Genomic DNA, 21904 nt, shown 5'->3' with positions numbered 1-21904 from the left:
CAACTATAAAATGGTGAACAGCCCAAAATTAATTCTCTATCGATTCAAAAATTCCACAGATTATTAATGAAGCAGAATAAATTTAAATGAGAATCAATTAATATTGTCAAAACCAACATCACATGGATAGAATTAAAGAAAAAAGTATAAAATTCCTGATGTGTGAGTTTCATCCATGTGCTATTTCAACATGGGAAGTTGAGAGACTGCTATTTAAAACAAAACCCCTTATTATTATTATTGCAGTGGAAAATGACTATTTGTAATCAAAATATATGTTTATATTAAAATATTTGCAAATAAGCTCTACAATGGTGAGAGAGATGTTAAAACTATACAGAAGCCACATAGTCTGGCTATTTTAATGTATCATGCAAGATACTTGTGTATCATGCAAGATACTTGTGAGGGAATGTGTGTTTTCCAAAGGGAGATCCAAAATAGGGAGAAGCTAAAGTCATGTTCAAGGTGAACTTTATATTGGACCAGAACTTGAGTCCTGGTTTCCTAACACCTAGAACTGGATCATTGTGCCTATCTTTGTTAGACCCTAAAGACAGAGAAAAAGGAAAAGAAAATAAAGATAGCAAAACAAAATGAAAGAGGACAGAGGATAACGTGGGTGAAGAGGGGGAAAGAGCAAAGGGAATTAAAATCAGAAGATAAAGCTACCTTTCATGTTTACTAATCAATTGCTACATTTTCATTGGTATCACCTAGTAAACAGATAAAAAATAGTGACAAAAACATGCTACAACAGTTGCATAATTTTACACGCTAAGTATGAATTATTCTTACTTTCCACACCAGAGGAAATATTTGCTTATCCTGAAGTAATAATAGACACTAAATTCTCTTTGTTCTTTCTGTAAGACAGAGGCTGCTCTAATCAATAAAATCAGTTACCTAGGAATAGCAATGTATTTGATTTTCTTTGAGTTAAGATCTGTTACTTCCAAGTATCCAGCAGCTTCTGGAGGAGTGACATCTGAAAATAAACAAACATGTTATTTTCCTGCTGCATGATTAACCGGTTATTGCATTTGCATTTAGTAGATTAAATTTAAACATTTCATTACACAGTACCTGTCAGAAAATGATAAGCTTTCATATTCAACACAGGAGTATAACTTGCAAATACAGAATTGTTTTACTATTATGATAGCGAGCAACCAGACAGGCATAATTATAAAAGAACAATGCATTTGTACAGCAAATGTTGAAATTACGCACAAATATAGCCCTACTCACAAAAGCACTAATCAGGCATTAATGTAATCCCTAACTCACTGCTTTTATCTGCCACTGAAGATAATGTCAGCTGTATATCTGACTTTAAAAGCATATTGAGGAACATTTCAAAACATTGTGCTTATGATTGCCACTTGAAAATATCTCAATAACATTAATCTCAATGTTGTTGCCTTAAACTGAACCATTCCTTTTGCAGATAGATTCTCAGTATGCAAAGGTTTTGTAACTTCATAGTAAATAGTCCTAGACATCAGGCATGTAATATTCTGTTTACAGACAGTTTAATGAATGCAGCTAATACTATGGTAGCTCCCTCAGAAATAAATTTGTGTGTGTGTGTGTGCGCGCATGTGAGCCTACATTGGCTTTTGCCCATATATGAGTACGCTTTGCCTGGGCTCAGATGTGACTTCCAGTTAGGAGCTGGCTTTCATCTGCTTGGAATAAATTGAGGAATCTAAGTTTTTCAGAAAAGAAACCAGAAGACTGAATTACACTGCATAGGTTGGGAACAAAATATCATTATCACAAGATGAAAGCAAGTCTAGATTTCTTTCTGAAACATCTTTCACCTCCTTGAACTGAAGGAGAGCCTGGTATTACCTGCAGAAGGGTTGAGACTTGCATACAGCACACACAGGAAAGACCAGCAAGATCAGCAGTATAAGGGGATCTAACATTGAAATGAGTATAAAGAATAACCCATAGCAGCACTTTATGTATATCTACTGTACCTATGTATCTATAGTATGCATATCTACACTAGCACATCTGCTGACTTTACTCACCTTCATAAAAATGGAAATATCAAACGCATTGGAAATAAAAAAAAATAAGTCTGAAAAATGCAGGTTTGTGGGCCACAGAGCACTTATTGTTTTGCCTAGGTTTTTGTGACAGTATTAAAACGTGTTCTTTCTTTGGGTGCTAATGGAGAATAAGATACACATTAAAAATTCTGATAAAGATCTAGAACATAGAGCTGATACTGAACTGGAAGGGGTAGAACTGTGGGGTAAGAATTAAAAATTAAGTTAATAAATTAGAGAGAGAACACAAACAAAATTGAATTATAAAGAAGACAAAGGATCACAGAGTAGGAAGCTGAAGAAAAGGTAATCAAATGTTTAAACTCAACACAGGAACAACTGGCCAGGCCCCAGAACTGCAGTCAAGAATCTTATGATGAAACATGAACATCAGACCTAAACAAGTGCAATTTGTTCCTTTTTTGCCAAAGCCCGATGGAGAAGAACAGCTATGTGAAGCTTGACACCAAACTTTAAGGAAAGCACAGACACATGAGATAGTCCTGGGGGTGACAAAGAGGTTAGAACAGATGGGCTACAAGGACAATTGTAAGGAATTAACTTTTGGGGGGAGGGGTGGGTCTAAGACAAAACTTTTTTTTGAAAAATGCATCTCCCATAGTATCAAAAAGATCCTTATAAAGAGAGCAATATTATCCTGACTGAGTGGAGGTGACATGAAGGATTCAGTTTTGTTTACAGCAAAAAAAAGCTGGATACTAGGAAAAGTATTTCTTATACAAGGAGAGTGAGGCATTGCAATGGGCCAACAGTTTGACCAACATCAGTTTAAATAAAGAATCTAAATGTGTCATCTGTCCCCATATAAACAGATGGGCCAGATGATGTGTTGAGGTTATTCCTGTAACTGTGTGTGTTACACTATGTGTTGTCCCAGTTACTGTCACACTAATAGAGATACGCACTCAGTAATAGATTGTTATTTTACATTCATATATAGCAAGTGCTGAGTATCCAAGTAAATATTTGCTCTCAAGTAGCCCTCAATTCTATAGCCTTGTTTTTAGAATAAACATTAATGCTTACTTGCTGGATTCTGCCATGATCTCTTGTCTGAGTTTATATTTTGTGGCCATATATCTATTTGGCCATCTTTGGGGAAATTATTACTTGTTACAGTTTCTTTTCAGACATAACTATTATCCTGGTTTACAGTTCCAATAAAACATAAAGGAAATTATTTCTTTGCTTGTTGTTCCTGGAACAGTTTCGGTAATGCATATTGGAGTGTGCTAGAGTTTGGCTGAGTACTTTGAATTAATAATAGAAATGGAAGGCCACGAGCTAGAACTTACCAGTTGTCCAAGAAGAAGAGAAAGCAAGCCTGATAGATATGCAAACTGAAGCAAAAATATAAAACAACTTCTCAGAGGCAACATAAGACATTAGGGCAAGAACTTCAAGGGACTGCCACACACTTGATTTTACGTAAATGCCTTTGCTTAACTAAACCATCTTCCAGAAAAAGATACAAAGACTTATGGAAGAAGCCTTATACAACTTTTGTAGGCAAGTAACTACAGGTTTCCAGTGCAGAAACAACAGCACAGATGAATCACTGAACGTCCAGAGGCCCCCATGAATTATGCAGCAAATCAGGAACAAGCAACACTGACTCTCCAAGGGACCAAGACTGTTAAGAAGCTACTGGTAGCAGATAAATGTGCATTCAATTAAATATTCTGTCAATTAGTGAGACTGAGAGGCAAACTCCAGAAGAAACAATAGCCTAGCAGAGAGGGTTGCAAATACTGTCTCTCAAATGGGCACAGTAAGGACTAATACCTTATAATCTCACCTCTGAAGTGAGTACGTGAATGCGTGTCTCTTTTCTTCTGTCTTCCCTTTTTCACTTGGAAAGATTCTTGATTCATGCCGTAACAATGCCAATACTAGGTCCCTCTAATCTAGCATCCTGTCTCCAAGAGTAGTTAGATGCTTGAGAAGTGCAAGAACGGACAAGCACACATGGTATTTTCCTGAAGTCACCAACCAGTTCCAATCTAGGGGCTTCTTAAGCGGAATGTGGTGGTTTTTATGGCTATGAATTTAGTAACTTCCCATGAATTTGTCCAGTTTTCCTTTGGATGCGTGTTTCAGCATTCACGATAACCTTTGGGAAGCAGTTTCACTGGTTGGTTCCCTGCTCTGTGAAGAACAACCTCTTTTTGTTTGCTTTGATCATGTTCCTTCTAGCTTCATTAGCTGCCCCCTAACTCTGGCACCGAGTGTAAAATTGTTGCTTTTTCCACATCTCCATGCCACACATGTTCTTGCACAACTCTGCCATATGCCCCTTTCCTGGTCTTGTCTCCACATGCAGGAGATTTGACTGATGTAATCTTGCTCATCCTCATTGCCCTCTTCTGAATTTATCCTAGTTCAACCTTCTCCCACTTTGAGATGGAGGACCAAAACTACACAGTGTTAAGGACACATGAATTTCCACAACAGCGCAAAGATGTTCTCTGTTTTCTCTCTGCTTCTTCCCTGGTAATTCTTAACATTTGTTTTGCTTTTTTTGACTGCTACTGAGCTTTGAACTGATATTTTAATGAAACTACCTATCATAACACCAAAAACATGCTCCTGAGATGGACTGATGAGCCCCATCATTTTAGATGTAGAATTAGGACTGTTTCTTTCTTCCTTCATGCACATTATATTTATTTCTATGGAATTTCATCTGCCATTTCTATTGCAGTCAACATAGTAGTCCTTCTGCAATCCTTCACGGTGAATCCTTTCTACCGTGAATAATAACCAGTATCATCAGCAAACACTGTCACCTCACTGTTCATTCATTTTTCCATTTTTTCCGTGACCATGCTGAATAGCACAGGTCTGTGTAGGACTCCACACATGGCTCCTCCTCCACTAGAAAAACTGACCATTAACTGAAAAAAAGAAATGTCGAAGTCCTGAAAAAAGGCTATGGTATAGAAAACCTTGAGTCTTGCTCAGGTCCAATTTAATTGTGTCAGTAAGGTCACATTAAATATGATTCAGTTAAGATCAGTTTTGGTAATTCATAAATTAAAACGTCATTTAGAAAAGAAAAATCAATGATAATGATCTTCAAGAAAGCCTTAAATCTTTCAACTTAAATGGCCATAAAGCACTGTACAAACTATACCTCATAAAATTTTCTGTAAATTTAAAGCTATCACTCTTGATGAATATATTTCACCATAGTTGAGGTAAAAAAAAAAGTCAGTATCTTGTTCAGCTGTAACAAAAGACATAAATTAAATTGCTCGGTCAGACAAGCCAATTCTCAGACAGATAATTTGCTCAGGTCACTGGTATTGAGGATTCATGAAGAATGTCCCCTGGTTTTCAATTATATTAACCTAGCATTATAAAGTGTTATATACCACAGCAACTTAAAAGACTTTTAGAAATAACTGTCAAGATCTCAATTTTAGGTATGATTTGGAAGCACTGTATTCCTCCCCCAGTCCCAAATTAATAAACTAATTTTAACAAAAGCTCAGAAGATTTACCTTCTGAATTTTTATACCAACCACTTCAGAGTCAGATTTTCTTTTTTACTGTTAAGGACTGAAGAAAATGACCCAGTCTGACCCTTCAGCACTTTATAAAGTATGAGAAGATTACAGCATGAAGTGGTATAATTAGTTCCAAGATCGTCATGCTAACTCTAACTATGTTTTATTAAGTTTAATCTTTTTAAAAGCTAACCTGTTCTTCACAAATGTAGGTAACTTCAGTTTTCTACCCTGTTTACATCCTTGACTTCGCTTCTTTAGTCAAGTACATGTTTTATCCTTTTAGTAATAAATAAAAGGATTTCTCTACACAGGGAAGTTAATCTGAATTAAATGAGGGCAGGCATATTAGATAATTTATTTTGGAAATTCAGCATGTTAATAAGATCCAAATAAATTTTTAAAATGAGTGCAACTACTCTCATTCGTCCTCAAATGCTTACTTTGTGATGCTTTAAAAATATTGTGGAAAAGTTCATGAGCGATTGCAGTTTACAAAACAAAAACAAGTGTGTACAGTTGTTGCAGCACAAGTATGTGAACCTCTTACCTTTTGGGTAAATGTCTTTCAAAGGCACATCTCCAGGTGCTAGAATTCTGACTATTTGATTAGAAGCCAATAAAGTTACACAATTGGTTTGTTTTGCAGCTGCTGTTTTCCTCCGGGCTCCATAATAAAATGGATCAGAAGGAGAAGCACGTTTGCGACTCAGAGAGGAGTTTCTTTTCCAGCTATACACTTCACTAGGAGACTGCAAGAGAGAAGGAGTCTGCTGAACAGAACATTACAATTATTGAGCCTAAGAACAAATGTTTCTCAATAAGTTCCACGTCTTATCTAATTTCAGATCAAATGTAGCTACTGTGGTTACTGCTCATGTCACCACATGACAAGGAAAATATGTGGATTATTTTGTGATTAAAAACTCCTATTGGAGTGAAAAACAATAGACTACCTATGTAAGTTTTAGGAATTTAGACTCTTTGAAGATCTGAAGTTGAATCAACTTTTTTTTTCATGTTGAACCAGGAACAGAAAGCATTGAAATAACCTAATCTGGAATCAAACTATCAAACAAACTGTTACCATAATCTAAATTTCCACTAATGTAGATTAATGCAAACAGGTATTTCAGTAATGCATTCAAAGCTAGGCATTAAGGCTGGGATTTGGCTCCAGGTTCAGAGACATAAATGTAGGTGTTCACATGTGAGCCAGGGGCTTCATCTCCCGCTACAGTCAGTAGAGCCTAGAGAATAAATCATCTCATCTTGAAGGCCTCTATGTTTGGTCAGCTAAGCATTGCTATTATGAGTAAGAGCTTAGATACCTTGTTCATGCCAAACACCTACACCATTAACACTAAATACTGAATCTGAAGTTCTGTCCCACCACCCTCACATTCACCTTTAGCACTCCCTTTTTGACATTCACATGGACATTTAAAACCATGTATATGGAAAGACAGGGCCTCACTCTAAAGCAGGAAGAGCAAAATGCTTCATCACTGGTGTTGGTATTGAAGTGTGTAGCATCTTTAGTACTCCCTCCTCTACCACCCTTTTCCAGCAATAAACTCACATCTATTATAAATAATATGAAAAGCGAGTATAATCAATCTGGTAATATAAATCCAAATCAAGTAAAACTCAAAAGCTAATTGCAAAGACAAGGAATGTCTTATCGAAAAAAACATATTTTTGAATAATTTTAGATTTCAGAATATTTTCTTCAATCATTTGGCTTTCCCAAAATTCATGTCTGTTAACAGCTAAATTTTCTAATTTGCCCCAATTTATTAAGCAAACACGACATAGAATTATATATTCCATAAAGACCACCCTTTTATGTATCACTAGGTAGTAAATATAAATAAATCCACAGAATTAAACATACTGCTTTTATTTTCCATGTGTTTAGCTCCACTCCTTGCAAGAGCCTTAGTCATTACATTGTTAAGTTTCACTTTCCTTTCTGGTCCTTTTCTAATTGTGTCACAGGAGTGAGCACAATTACATGCAGTATTCACACTTAACTACTAACTACATTATTAAATAGCGAAGGGGCTGTATGGTTTTGTTACCATTTTCTGTAAGTTTTTCTTTTTCTTAATTGTAGAGTCTTGCTAGCTGTTGCACACTGAGCAAAAAGTTCACACTGAACAGTCCAAAATGATACTGACACCCTTCTCAGTGGTTATATTTAATTAAAAAATCTATAAACCCACAGGATTTAGAAAATATTCCTCCAGCCAGCACTATTCATAACTTACTTAAAATTAATTTTGTCTGTGCTAGATGTTATGTTGTCCAATTTCTTATTATTTCAAAGAAATAATTTCACTGAAATCCCTAGGTTAGACTACCCTACCAAATGGTGTACAGTACATGAATCTGTCATTTACTGTCATTCCTTTCTTTTTCCGTATCATTTGGTAAACAGGTACTGGTTACAGAATAAATGAAATCAGATTACTTCATTGTATAATAATGCTGAATATTTACCAAGAGGTCTGGGAAACCAATAACAATAGTAGCATAATTATGTTCATCTGAGAAAATCCTGTTGGGGGAACTGATCTTTTGTCCCACAGCTGCACTGAGGTTTTCTGAAGATAACTGGTCACTTGAAACTGCATGCGGCACACACAGTTCTGGCGCTAAACAGGGAAATTAAACAAAATGAAAGTCATTAAATCCAGATGTGCAGTAGGAAACAATATTAACTGTAAAAGTGCTGAGCACTGATCATTGTTATTGCTTTGAGTATAAAATTGCTAAAAAGCAGAAGATTTGGTTATACTGTACTATAACACAGAAAAGAATTCAGGAAATATTGCTATTTTTGTAAAGTTAAGTACTTAAAATCAGGAAATACCAGCTTTGTAGTTGCTTATACCACTTAATTTTGCCCTCTACCGTGCAAATGAGGCAGGAAGCCTATGGAATAGAATAGCATGTGATCCCATTGAAGATTGTTATAATGCAAATGCACAAAAAGGCAAAATGTAGGTTTGCACAGGTAAGTGCCAACGTGACATTTCTTGGTAGCTGTCTTGCAGCCTTTGCAATTTAAATAATGTTATTTGTAACACATTTCTGGTAAATAATGGTCTAGTTTTCTTCCTCTTTAAGCTAAGGAAAACTACATTTTATTCTGTGCAACTGTAACAGCCCTTTACCTTGCCTCAAATTATCAACACAGTCAGAACCACTATCTTCAGTTCTGCAGCATATACTGTTTCCACTTCAATGGGCAGACTATCTCGTTTACCTGGCAGCGGGAGAAAATCTTTCCTCCCTCAAAGGATGAATGGGCTACAGGTTTGGGTCAGTGGCAAACCCACACTGGTCTACCTTTTCTTAGTTCTCCTGCCACAGATTCTGCCTCAAAGCATGAGAACAGGCTGAAGATGTTACATTCGGGGTTTGCTGGATAATTTGGAAAAAAGTGGAGAGGGGATATGATAACTTTTTAGACTGGAAGAGAAGAAATAAGATAACAGAGGATAAAAATAGAACAAAAAGCATGCAGCAATAAACTGTCCACAAATACTTTGAGACTGGAAATTATAATAATGTTTCTACCCATCTGAGGAATGATACTCTAATGGTTTCTAAATAAGGTAGTAAGAGGAAGGAAACTACTGTGCTCTGATGGAGCTTGATAAGTTGATAGAGTAAACCATACAAGAGATAAAAAGGATCCTAGATATTTAAGCTGTGGTTTGAGTCTTTGGTATCCAGTTTGTTGCTGTTTGTGTAAAATAAACCATATTTATCATTTGTCAACAACATTTGCTTGTATCATATTTACACTGTGTTAATCTCATTCTTCATACTTATGCTAGCCACAAGGACCAGGATGAAACTTTTTCCCTCTTTAACAGATATAAAGTGGTTTCTCTATTTTTTTCCTCTGTCTCTCTGAGACACACTGGAGATAGGCCAAAGCCTGTAAACTGTTGGGCGGGATGCACATGTACTCCCAGTGTTATTAAACCAGGTAGACTGAAGAGTTCGTGCACCATGATCAAATGTTCAGGGTTGAAAATGTCATCAGATCAGAAGGTAGGCAGATCTTACCAGACAGAATGATGACCACTGAAGATTTCTGCCTTCTTCTGCAGCTAAGACATGCCTCAATGCCTAGCGCTATCCGGGAATTTTACTGAACAAATTCCCCCTTTTAACACAGGTGTGATGGCCTCAATGGTCTCCTGCACATTATCTGCAGAACTTTAGAAACTGTGACTCAGATTCTGTTTTAACAGTAGGTGTTCTGTATTTTTATAAGTGTTGGGAAATGTCTTCTAGCTCATCTGAGCTAGATCCATGTGTGTAACAGACCTGCAACAGCGTACAGACTGGACTCATCAATGTATTTGGTCCTGTCTATTCCTATATTCTAATTCCTGCGTAGCTGTCTTTTTTTCCTTTCCATTCTGTATGCTCATACATTTCCCGAAAGACCATGACTGAGGGTCTTAAATGGTACAATGAAACAAAGATGCTTTATTCAAACAACCTGAAGTTTGAGCATGGAATTTGCCATGCTTTTTGAAAAGTTATTATTAACCAAACATGATAAGGGGATGACAAAAAGAGAATCAGAGAGAAGGTTACCCAGACCTTTAAAGTAAAAGAGCCATGTTTGTGCAGCTGCAAGCACAGAAATGATTAAAAAAAAAATAATTCACAAACAAGCCAAGCTTGCATTCAATACCCGTTGTTAAGCCAAATCCCATGTCAGCTGGCTCTTCACTCAATGCATACAGCTGGCAAACCTCACTGTCTTCAGCTTCCATATGAGCATGCTTGGTTAAAAGAAATTTCCTGTAAAGGATACACATTTATAATAATTCCTGATTAAGCTTGTAACTCTAAACAAGGACTTTTATCTTCTGAAATAGTGAAAACATCCTACATTTATATAAACAAGGTTATCAACACCTTTTGCTAAAACTAAATATGATTTACCGAACATCTGTGGGATAGGAAAGGGTAAGCCAGCAAGTGGCAGGTTTGTCTTCTGGTAACTATTTACACACTTGTATTTGCTGTGCATGTATAAAACTAAGACAGCAGAGTAATATTTCGTTCATGTGACCGTGAAAGTAAAGCAAGCAGGCACTAATGATGCCACAATGTGGCTGTGCTTCCAAAGCTAGGTCCACCAAAATTCTCATTTCTAAAGATCAATAGCACCTCAGTAAAAACAGTATTAACATGCATACAATCAAAGCTAGCCTAGATTTTCAGAGGCATGAATTTAGGCAGGCATATCCTATTCATTTCCGACTCTAAAAGCCTACCTGCTCTTTCACCAGAGCAAATCTGCATCTTAAACACCAACTGTTTAAGTCCAGCCAGTCTCATAAACTGAAAAAACAACTCTGAGTGAAACTCCTGAACATAAACAAGACACGAACAAGAAAGAATGCCATCAAGAAAACTAGGCTTAACTAACTGATTTGTTTCATTTTCCACCAAGAGCCATCGGTCTTCAGCTGCCAGGAAAACAGATTTCAGATTGATCGGAAGTGAGATGGTATGAGTTTGACCCTCTAATACATCCAGTACAATAAGGAGGTTTCTGTAAAATTGGAAGCCAAAAAAAGAATAATCAGATAGCGATGTACGCGAGATCTGTTATAAATCAATATAATACAAGGATATAATTTATTCTCACCCTGCTTCTTTGTAGAACACCAGCCAGTTTTTGTGTGAAAACTCTCGGCACATTTTGTAGTTGCTCTGTATAAAAATATGTCATTCAGCAATTAGTGTTTGTTAGATTTGTCCCAGGGAGTTTCCCTGACTCCCCTGAAAGTGTACTGCATTTTCCAAGGCATTAATTACCTCTCAAAATGCTATCTAGCCTGCCTTGTCCCAAGTCATATAATTGCATCATAATTGACTTCATTATTTTGGACATAATCCCTTGTAACAAAATGTTCCATTATTCCCAGTTCTAGCTCCAAAGTGGGATATTTTAAAGATACATATCCTCAGACAACACAACTTATTTATATTTTTCATATCACTATTCCACAACCATGCTATTTTATGGGTAAGGCATTTAAACACACACCAAAGTAAACAACTGCTTGGGCTGTAAAAACAGAAAGATAAACACTCCTGGAGTAGTTTTTCCAGTATTGAGCTTTGATTTTTAAAAAAACCTTAGAGGCAGGTGCTATTCCTCACCATCTCTTCTTTGCTGCTCCACCAAGACGTTCTCTTAGGAGACTCTTGAGCATCTGGTAAGAGCAAAAGTCGGCGAAGGGCACCATTCTTTGTATCCAGCAACAACACAACATTGCTCTGTAAAGGAAAAGCAGATCCATGTACATCTCAAGCCCACTTCAGAGACTACAACAAATCTCTCTGAAGCACTTTTGCAACTCTAGCAACTTAGGACATTTTGAAAACATGATCTAGATTTTGCTGGAAAATGTAGGCTGAATCTTCTTGGTTCATTTCAAAGCTCACAGAGAAATTTAACTGTAGAAGTTATGTATATGCAAAAAGGACTGGAATGATATTCCAGTTTTTCCATAATTTTTTATCTATACGTCTCACATGCACTTCTGCATAAGCTCTGGGAACTAGACTGGTATGGTTTAGGTGTCCAAGCTGTAGTCAGCTACAGGTGAGAGACAGACCAGTTTTGTTCTGTCAAGTCACTAAAATACTTCATTTCAGTTTTTATGTTTTCTTAGCATTCCTCTGAAGTACCCATCACTTAAGTTACCCTGAGGGGGAAAAACTGGTGAGAGAAGAAATGGCGTAGTACTTTCTCTCCAAGTTCATACCTCTGACACCATGGAGCCTGTTAAATGTCCCAGTGCGTGACACCCCTCCCGTGACCTGCATGTTCAGCCAGCTTACAGTGTCAGAGGTAGGACAACCGTTGGAGGACAGCAGGATGATTCAAGAGGATGGAGGTCAGAAGCAGACAGGACACTGAACAGAGTGGCGCAAGTGGCCTCTTACATATCACATGTGAAAATATGGTAGGCTAAATTTTGAACTTCAGATTTCTCAGTTTGTTACTCAATGCCCCAGGGTCCGCATATGTTGTCGAACGATGGGGGTGTTTTAAACATTTCTTTTACAAAGTACTGTAGCTGCTCCCAATGCCTTTAACTAAGAATTCAAGAGAACAATCATTTAGGGCCAATCTTAACTGCATCAAATGAAATCTAAAAGGTATAAAAGAACAAGTTAATCAAGTCTTGCATTGATTTTTTTTGTTTGCCATTCAAGGAAATGTTAGGTTCTGCAAGGACATTAGGTTCTGCAAGGACTTACTAAAAGTAAACTGTCTACGTACAACATCTGCAATAATGCACGATAGACGTTCAGAGAGCAAAACATAAATTCCCACAAATTCTCCTAAATAAAACAAATACAAACAATCTGAGTCACAGCAGTTTTGTTCTTTTTCGGTACGCTTCATACTTTCACTAGGATTATTTGGGAGAATTAGCTTTATTTAATAATGACAGTCATTTGAAGCTAAATATGGTAAAGCATTTAAAAAATTACCATGTTATTTGGAGCATTTGGGCATTTCAGCTAGAGTTCAATACTTCTAAAAAAAGAAGCTTGCTTATGTATTACAAACCAAAATTATGGAAATGTGGTTCAGGAAAAACAAATAGGGCATTTACTTTGGATTTTGGTTTTCTGCCATATTTTATTTATACAATTCTGCAACAGCACTGCTGTACCGAAGCAATGCATTAGCCTTCAATGTGAGATAAAGAACACATACAAATCAACTACATTCTTCCACTTAGTATTAAATTTATGAGAGAGTTGGTAATATAAAAAGCCTCTCTACTCCACCCCTTTTGATGTTAATGGTTTCCTTCTGTGCTAAGTGACTGATGTATATTCTGTCTGTGTTTAAGAATAGATTTTTGCGTCACTTGCGAACACATCCAAGAGCAGCTTTGGCAACCCTTCAAGTGGGCTGGGAAAAGACGTTGGTGTGCAATTCCGCTGTGTTTGTTCTTGACTGGGAGAAAAGTAACCTTTGGGTGACCTCCCGACCCCGATGTCTGGAATTCCAAACTCTGGACAGATGCAATAACCAATCTTGTGAAGTGGTGTGCCTTTATTTTTAGTTACTGCAAAGTTTCCCTTTCCTTACTGCTGTTTTTATTTTAGCCAGCATTTTCCTCTTAGAAGTCCTTAAACCAAACAGGGCTGTGATTTCACTTTGCTGGTATGGGAAGTTTTTCCTTATGGTCTCGCAGACAGAGAGGAGAGCTAGGGGAAGGAATACACTCCAATTTCAGAGTGGGACAGCACAAATAATTCAGTTTAACTCTCTTGTATTCTCCCTGTACTCACTCTCAGTTTTGTTCTCTTCCGCCCTCGATGCTCACGTCCCCAGCAAGCAAGCTTGCAAACACAGACTCTTCGTAGCTGTCAGCTTCAGATCAGGCTGATTCTTAACTTGACAGGGTAAACCCCTCTCCTTGCCTCCTGTCCCACAGCACCTTTTCTATTAATGCCACTCAAGGATCCCTGGAGTGATACACGCATAACCATACTGATGCTGTAAATATTAGGCACAGACACAGACATATCGTATTGTTCATTGGGTTCAAGTGAAAAAAAGTCTGTGCAAGAATTTATGCTTTGGGGCTCAAACCTCCATGCCTTCAGAGGTAGGGAAATGTATGCAAGTAGATTATTGATGTTCTAATTAATGTAAGTGGTGTCTTTCAGATTATTTGGGAGACTTGATTGTACTAGAGATTTTGGTGAACTGAGAACAGCAAGTAGAGATACAAATGTTGCGCTTATAGAAAAGGGAAGTCTTCACCTTTTGTACAGAAGGTGCACACCTTTCTGTATAAGCACACCTTGGCATAATACCTTGCATAATATCCAAAAAAAAGAAAAGTCAACTAGTTTTTGAAGAAAATACACCCTTCCTCCTGAAAACATACATGAGAATATTATGGGGACTAGAGGTTTCAGACGTTACTGCTAGTATGTTGCAGGTACTTCCATATGCAGGTCCCCAACTTGTGTTGCAAGCTAGATCACAAACTATTAAAAAAATTCTTTTAAAGGATGTTTGCAATCATCTACATGTAGTGAGCATGGTAGATCTCTGTGTCAGCTTCTGTGCCACAGACTCCCTCACTCCGTTGCTATCTGAGAGCTTTGACAAAGAGCTCCAGCAGCACGCGGGACAGGGAAAAGCACTTCCCTCCCTCCCTACCCCTCTTCCTGAATAAGAAAGATAAAAGCAGAGTTAAAGGATGCTGGAAGGACACTGCCCGGGCAAAACTTCTTGTGCTCCCTGAGGTATCCCGTAGGTTACCATCCAGTTGTAGGCTTTCGCCAGAGCAAAGTGCTCATAGGAAAAAAAGGAAGTGTGCAGTTAACTTACATGCAAATCAATTCTCCTTGTGCATTTTCCTCCTATAATCCCATGTAAAATCACGCATAGTTATCAAAATTCTTTTCAGTCTGTATTTGCTGTCCTTCTGAGTGGTAAAAGCAATAGGTGCAGAAAGAAAAAGAAAAGTGAAATAGGTGGGCACAAAGCTTTACAGGGTACGCCCTGAAGTACTCATGGGGAGGACAGGGCAGAGGTATTGCTGCTTTGAAAAGATGAATGCATCTCATGAGGAAATGACTTGAGATTTCTGAAGAGTATTTTCAAAGTCTATCAGCTTAGTTTGAACAAAAAGAGTCAAAACAGGCTGTGCTCACCGAGCAATGGCCACCACGAGGAACAGAATCATCTACTCTTTCTTCCAAGAAGATGTAAAGGTGGCTTAAAAGCAGATAAAGCTCTAATTTGTGCTAATAAGTTAAATGCCTGAGGAGTTTAGTTCTAGTAAAATTTTATTGAAAAGGACAGGAAGGAATGGTGATTTTTCATTTTATTTCACTGGAGGGCTCTGCTGAATCCAGATAGATGTCATCTGGGAAATAAATCACACAAGCTTATTTGAACAACCACAGTATCATCATCTCATCCTTTCCAATAAGGTTATCATCCATTTAAATTTGTTCTTTTTTATAACTTAGAAACATTCACTGCCAAAAACCTTTACTAAAACAAACGGGAAAAAATCTTCAGCTTTTGGTATTGCCTAATTAATAGACTGTATTATTTATGAAATATCAACTGTCAAGTGAACTTTTTTATTTAATAAATGCAACTTCTTATTTCTACAAATACTGTTAATATGCCTTGGTCTTTTTTGCAAGTGCATGTAGACAAACCTCTAAAGCATCACATACTTCATTTACATTACTTGTTTTTCTTGAAGATCTGTTTGATGCACCCTTAGCAAAAGTAGCTAATCCTTTGAGCCTTGCCCAAAATACAGATGTGCCACTAACCTACTTGTCTTAACATGTGAATGCTGCAAATTCTGAACTTACAGCTGCCGGTGACCTTAGTACACTTGAAGGTAGGCATCTTGACTATATGTCAAGGCTCCTTCTGTAGCCAGTGGAAAGAGAGAGGCACCTCCAGAGGGCAATTCACTATGCTCTATCTTAGCTGGGAAGAATTGCTCTTGCAGATCACCTTTATCCTCCCAACAGATACAGAAAGTACTTGGATGATTAGCTTAAGATGGTAACCTTATGCTTAATTGCTAACATCAATTAGAATGCATTTAATTTCATATACAGCAATACCCACCTCATTTCACAGGTGCACAAAGAAAGCACAAGATTCTTCCATGGCTCCACTTCATGAAGAGTTGGAAATAAAACCTAAGCTCTATGTGGAAAAATTAAACTACTTGAGAATCTCTCTTTTGATTCAGTGGCAACTAGAAATGCAGAGATCCTAGGGAGGAGGAGAGCTCTGCAGAGGGACCTGGACAGGCTAGATCGATGGGCCGAGGCCAACTGTATGAGCTTCAACAAGGCCAAGTGCCGGGTCCTGCACTTGGGTCACAACAACCCCATGCAACGCTACAGGCCTGGGTGTACTGGTTGACAGCCAGCTGAATATGAGCCAGCAGTGTGCCCAGGTGGCCAAGAAGGCCAATGGCATCCTGGGTTGTATCAGCAATAGTGTGACCAGCAGGAGTAGGGAAGTGATCGTGCCCCTGTACTCAGCACTGGTGAGGCCGCACCTTGAATACTGTGTTCAGTTTTGGGTCCCTCACTACAAGAAAGATGTTGGATTGCTGGAACGTGTCCAGAGGAGAGCCACAAAGCTGGTGAGCGGTTTGGAGCACAAGTCTTACAAGGAGCTACTGGGGGTACAGGAGTTGTTTAGCCTGGAGAAAAGGAGGCTGAGGGGAGACCTTATTGCCCTCCACAACTGCCTGAAAGGAGGCTGTAGTGAGGTGGGGGTTGGCCTCTTCTCCCTGGTAATGGGCGATAGGACGAGGGGGAAAGTCCCCATCCCTGGAGGTATTTAAAAGCTGGGTAGATGAGGTGCTTAGGGCCATGGTTTAGTGGTGGGATGGCAGGGTTAGGTTAACAGTTGGACTTGATGATCTTAAAGGTCTTTTCCAACCTAGACAACGCTATGATTCTATGATTCTAACAGGTGAGCCCTAATGTAAGGAAGGATAGCAGTGGCTGGGAAGACTACAACAAGCAGCATTTGTCTGACCCATGCTTTGGTGCCTCATTTAAAAAACAATCCCAAATAAATTACTAATGCACTCCACGGATACAAACACGCAATACACAAGAGAATCCTTTTCCATCACTTTTTCTGTGCAAGATGCTTACTTAAGTTCCTCAAGAAGTCTAAAATTACTTTTGAATGGTGTCCTAAGTGTACTTTTTGCAACCAAGTTTGCAGTCTAATGAAACAATTTCACACTCAGTAAAGTAATGTCTATCTTAATGTTAACACTACATAAAAGGTTCTAATGCAAAGCATTCAGAATACTGCAATTCGGTATTATTTTCCAGCAGTGTAAAACAGGCTTATTTTCAGACACGATTTGTTCACCTGTAGCACCTGCTAGGAAAGGCAAGACTGAAATTGGCAACGTTTAAGCTTTGCCAGAGAAAAACTTGAAGTTACAGCTCAACTGAAGTCATCTGTAAAGGGGCACTGAGCTACCATAGTCTCTCCACAGAACAAACTTTATTCCAGAATTTAATTCATATGGTCACTGAAAAATATATTCCACGAGGACAGGCAAGACCAGTAACAGAGTTAACTACCTAAAGCTTCACAGATGAACCTTTGATAAAAACTTCATTGCTGACACCAAATGCTACTGTGATTTGGTTAAAAACAAAACTAACAGGACAATTATTTTCACTTTAGGAATTTCAGAGACTTAGAAAGCAAAGAATATTGCTGGGCTTTATATTAAAAAGCCTGAGACATTCTAAACATTCTTAGACATGAGATAGACTGCCATCTGTTTTACAGTTTCCTGCATTGATGTCGCCAAAAAAGGCCCAGGATTGTTTAGAACCAAACAAATGTGTTATGTGCATCTCAAAATAGCCCAAAGGGTACTTTTATAGCTGTTCAAGACAACTGCACAGGCAATCACCACAAGCAGGTAACTTCAGAATCGTATTTTTACCAGCTGGCATTGGGAAGTGTCCAAGGCAAAGCTAAAGAAGGCATAGCCAGTTCTACTACAGGTGGAAGAATTGTGTTTCTCATAAGGCATCGAGCCTAACTGTAGTGTTTGAGACCAGAAAGTGGCATCAACACTTGCAAACGTTCCTGGAACAACAGTTTCATAGAGACACCAATTATGAAATTACTGAAAATTACTTAATACTCCAACTCAATGTAGGAAAGGTTCTTCTAGATCCCAGTCTTTCACCTACTGAAAAATGGGCAGAAGAAATTAAGAACAACAAAAGGAAAAGGAAAAATAACCAACACTAAAGACCAGATTAAATGCCCATGTCAAACCACTATGACTGGAAAGTAACATAATAGACTATTATTAATATCAGAAAATGAACAGCAGCAGCACTGTATCAAGTGTGGTCCCTTCCCAGTCCTGGGCAAAGAAATTTTGAATTGGAAATGTTCCAGTCAGTTCACTCATAGTAATTGAAAGGGGAAAGTATGTGGAAAGTATGCAATGCTTGACTTTAAAAAAAGGATTTGAGTCAAACCAACACTGAAGTCGTCAGTGGTTCTAAATTTGCATTGCTGATACACTAGATGTCAAAGCCTACATAGTCTTCTTTCTAGTCTTGGTACTTCAGATGTTACAGAATGAGAAATGTCAGGATTCACAAAACAAATCAAAAATAGTGGCATGAAGCAAATACAAGCAACCTTTTATTCTGTGACTCAGAAAATGTCTCTTTTATATACTATTTGAAAAGTCAAAATAGGACAAGATCGGAGCAGCACCTGAATTCACAGTATAAAACAGCTTACTTTGAATGTTGCACTTCGCAAACACATGCTGCTTGACTGAGACGCCTGAACTCAACTATCTCCCTTTCTCCCATGAAGGTCAATCTCTCTCTATCAGTAAGAGAAATAAGATAAGCAGGTAGAACTCAGCTTCAAGAACACAAAAGGACACCGTCCAGCTAAAAAGTGCAAGAGGAAAACCTCCACATAAAAACTAAAGCTGAAGGCAACTCACAAGCTTCAAGTATAGTGAAAAAGAGAACCTTCAGAATGGGGTAGGCTTGTCCAGTCTGTTTCAATCTATAGAGGTAGACTCCTCAGCAATCCTACCCTTATGATACTACTTTGCTCATCACTAAACATTTAGCTGTATTTTAATAGTTTTACCTCCTCTTCATGTAGAACCACTTGACCTTTGAGTGGATTTCCCAGCGGTGCCACAGTCACAAAAGGTTGCCAGACATTTCCAACTGTTCTTGGGAAGAGGTCATAAAGATCCACAAAGTATCCACTCTTACTAGAAACATTCATGAAGTACAAGGAAACAGGATTGCACGCAGTAACGTAAAGAACATTTTCAGCTTCCTCTTCTGAAATAAGAAAATAAAATCAATGAAAGGCTACTGACACCGTGCATTGCTCTTCTGGAAATATATACGTCATAAACTTGGCAGATGATATAGCAAAATGTACAGCAAAATTACCACCATTGACACAGGAAGATAAAGAGAGATGGTCTCTTGACACTAACTAAACATTGACAGGCAGAATCCTGCCACAACACGATTAACTCTTTAAACAAGTAGTCCAATGCACATTTGTGTAGATATGACTACAGTGCCTGCCAGCTGCTAGTACACACAAAATCCATCCAGATGTTTGTTTGTTTACAAACTTGGTTATCCTTCCTTCTCTATCTCATCCTCCCTTTCAATTAATATATTTAATAATTAAACATGGGATGAATACAAACTTCGTATGGAACTTTTCACACATAGCACCTTCCTGACTGATTCCAGACGATTCTTAAAATCAATCCGAAGCCACATAATTTTTGTTCTGCTGTCATAAAGTTTGTTAATGTATTTGAAACTATGGCTACAAGCAGAAAAGGCAGCATTCCAATACTGATCATTAGAAATCTGTTTATAATACACAATAAAGTTTAGACATGTTCAATGGTGAACCCTAAAAACGTTTATGAATATTCTCAATGATGCAATTCTATAGGTAACTAAGGCAGGCTTGATCCAGTGAGAAAGAATTTTAGTTGGTATAAGGCACGGGGAAAAAACCCCACACCACTCTGCGAGTTACAAGATATGTATTAAAACTGAACTGACCTAGAGAGAGAGAAGAAAATAAAAAAATTGTTTTTCTGAAGCAATACAGTGTTGAACATAAAAATTAGACAGACTTGCAATTTTCTGGTTGTGTTCTACTTTAATTACACATCCTTCTCTTAGTCTGAGAAAGATACATATCCTCAGAAAGACCACAATGTCGCAGTGAAATTATGCTCCCATTTCAGTTGCAGATTATTTTTGTATTTTATCTACTGTTAAAAAAAAAAGTGGAAAAAGATAAATTAATATTCCTATACTCCATTTCTACATTCCATATCCTCCATATGCCAATTCTTAGTATTATCCCTATACTCCATTGCTGAGTACAGCTCCATTACACTGAGGTGGTGTTATTACACTCAGAATCCCTCACAGTGCAGAATATAAAAATAATCTGTCACTGGCTATTGGTGAGCACTTAAAAATTAAACAGCCTGGTTCTTCTTCATCTCTAGGATATTTCATGTATTTATTATATCAGGAATCAGTACAAAAATTACTAGCTTTCCTTACCGCACCTTTTGTTACCGTGACATCGCAAACTAAGTTAACTTCATCCAAAGGCAGTGTCCAAAAAGCGAGTTCTTCTGTAAAACTAAGGGACCTGGCTTCGTGTCGTTCCAGTGGAAATCCTTGGATATTTAAGTACACAGGACCCTAAACCAAATGATAACAATGAGAGCTTGTTAAAATATTTCACTCACCATTCTTTATGGAAACCTCGAAGTCTTCTTCAAGACTGTTAATACTATTAACAATTGAAACAGGCCATCTACTAAATAAATAAAAGGCAAGAGGAAACGCTTTTCTGCAAGCTCTCTGACTGTCCATACTGCCATTTGCTTTACAGTACAGAAACCATCATGACTTTTCTTTTTAGTCTTTTATTGGCTTGAAACTATTACTGCTCAGTGGCATGAAGGAGGCATGATGTACTGATAAAACACAGTCCATACAAGGAAATAATCAGAGTATTTTTGCTTCCAAGAAGTTCAGTGGCAATTTCTTATTATATAAAGTTTAAATCTCACCCCTATATCATATTAGCAGTTCAGTTTTTTCCTTATTCACTGGAGTATTTAATTACTGAAGTTAAGCCAAGAGCTCAAAGCTGAAAAGGACTTAGAAGCTTTGGCTGCAGGTCAAATTGTACCAAAGGTTCAGATTCAAACTTGGCAGTGCCAAAGACCCATCAGAATTCAGCTGCATGCAAAACAGAAACAGAAAACAGCTTTCTTTTCAGACTCTGATCTTATCCAAAAATTGAGACCTGGGGCCTGAAACTAGCCACCTCCAAGCATCCAAAACAGCTACAAAGGTCCTTCAAATATGGTATTTTCAATAGCCTTATAAAAACCTCTTTTCAAGAACTTCTGACCAAGTTTACTGATTTCAAAGCTCATCTCACATTGTGAGGGCTGGGTATAGAAAAATGTTCATTTTTCTAGTCAGTATGAAAACCCCAAGAACAGACAATAAGGACTGTGCTTTGCATATCATTTTTTTCCTAAAGAAATGAAACACATCTTAGATTCCTCGCATCCCAATACATAAACCTAGTATTCTATGAATTAAAAAAAGAAAAAAAAAAAAAAAAAA

The 21904-nt window shown here is 37.7% G+C and overlaps 1 protein-coding gene across 1 annotated transcript in view; it reads right to left on the bottom strand.

Annotated features, from left to right (window-relative positions):
* Positions 1–21904, bottom strand: part of VWA8 (von Willebrand factor A domain containing 8) — a 178274-nt gene that overhangs the window by 45932 nt on the left and 110438 nt on the right. Inside the window, exons 27-35 of the mRNA XM_009645253.2 lie at positions 20824–20962; positions 19347–19549; positions 11807–11923; positions 11289–11353; positions 11067–11192; positions 10323–10432; positions 8102–8256; positions 6147–6348; positions 907–988 (exon numbers count right to left, since the gene is read on the bottom strand). Coding sequence (XP_009643548.2) covers positions 907–988; positions 6147–6348; positions 8102–8256; positions 10323–10432; positions 11067–11192; positions 11289–11353; positions 11807–11923; positions 19347–19549; positions 20824–20962 — 1199 coding nt within the window. The remainder of the gene's footprint in view (positions 1–906; positions 989–6146; positions 6349–8101; positions 8257–10322; positions 10433–11066; positions 11193–11288; positions 11354–11806; positions 11924–19346; positions 19550–20823; positions 20963–21904) is intronic.

The sequence above is a fragment of the Egretta garzetta genome, unplaced genomic scaffold (assembly GCF_000687185.1).
Source record: "Egretta garzetta isolate BGI_Z169 unplaced genomic scaffold, ASM68718v1 scaffold351, whole genome shotgun sequence".
NCBI lineage: Eukaryota > Metazoa > Chordata > Aves > Pelecaniformes > Ardeidae > Egretta > Egretta garzetta.
Note: the sequence above shows the minus strand (reverse complement) of the source record. Positions and strands in the feature narration are given on the sequence as shown.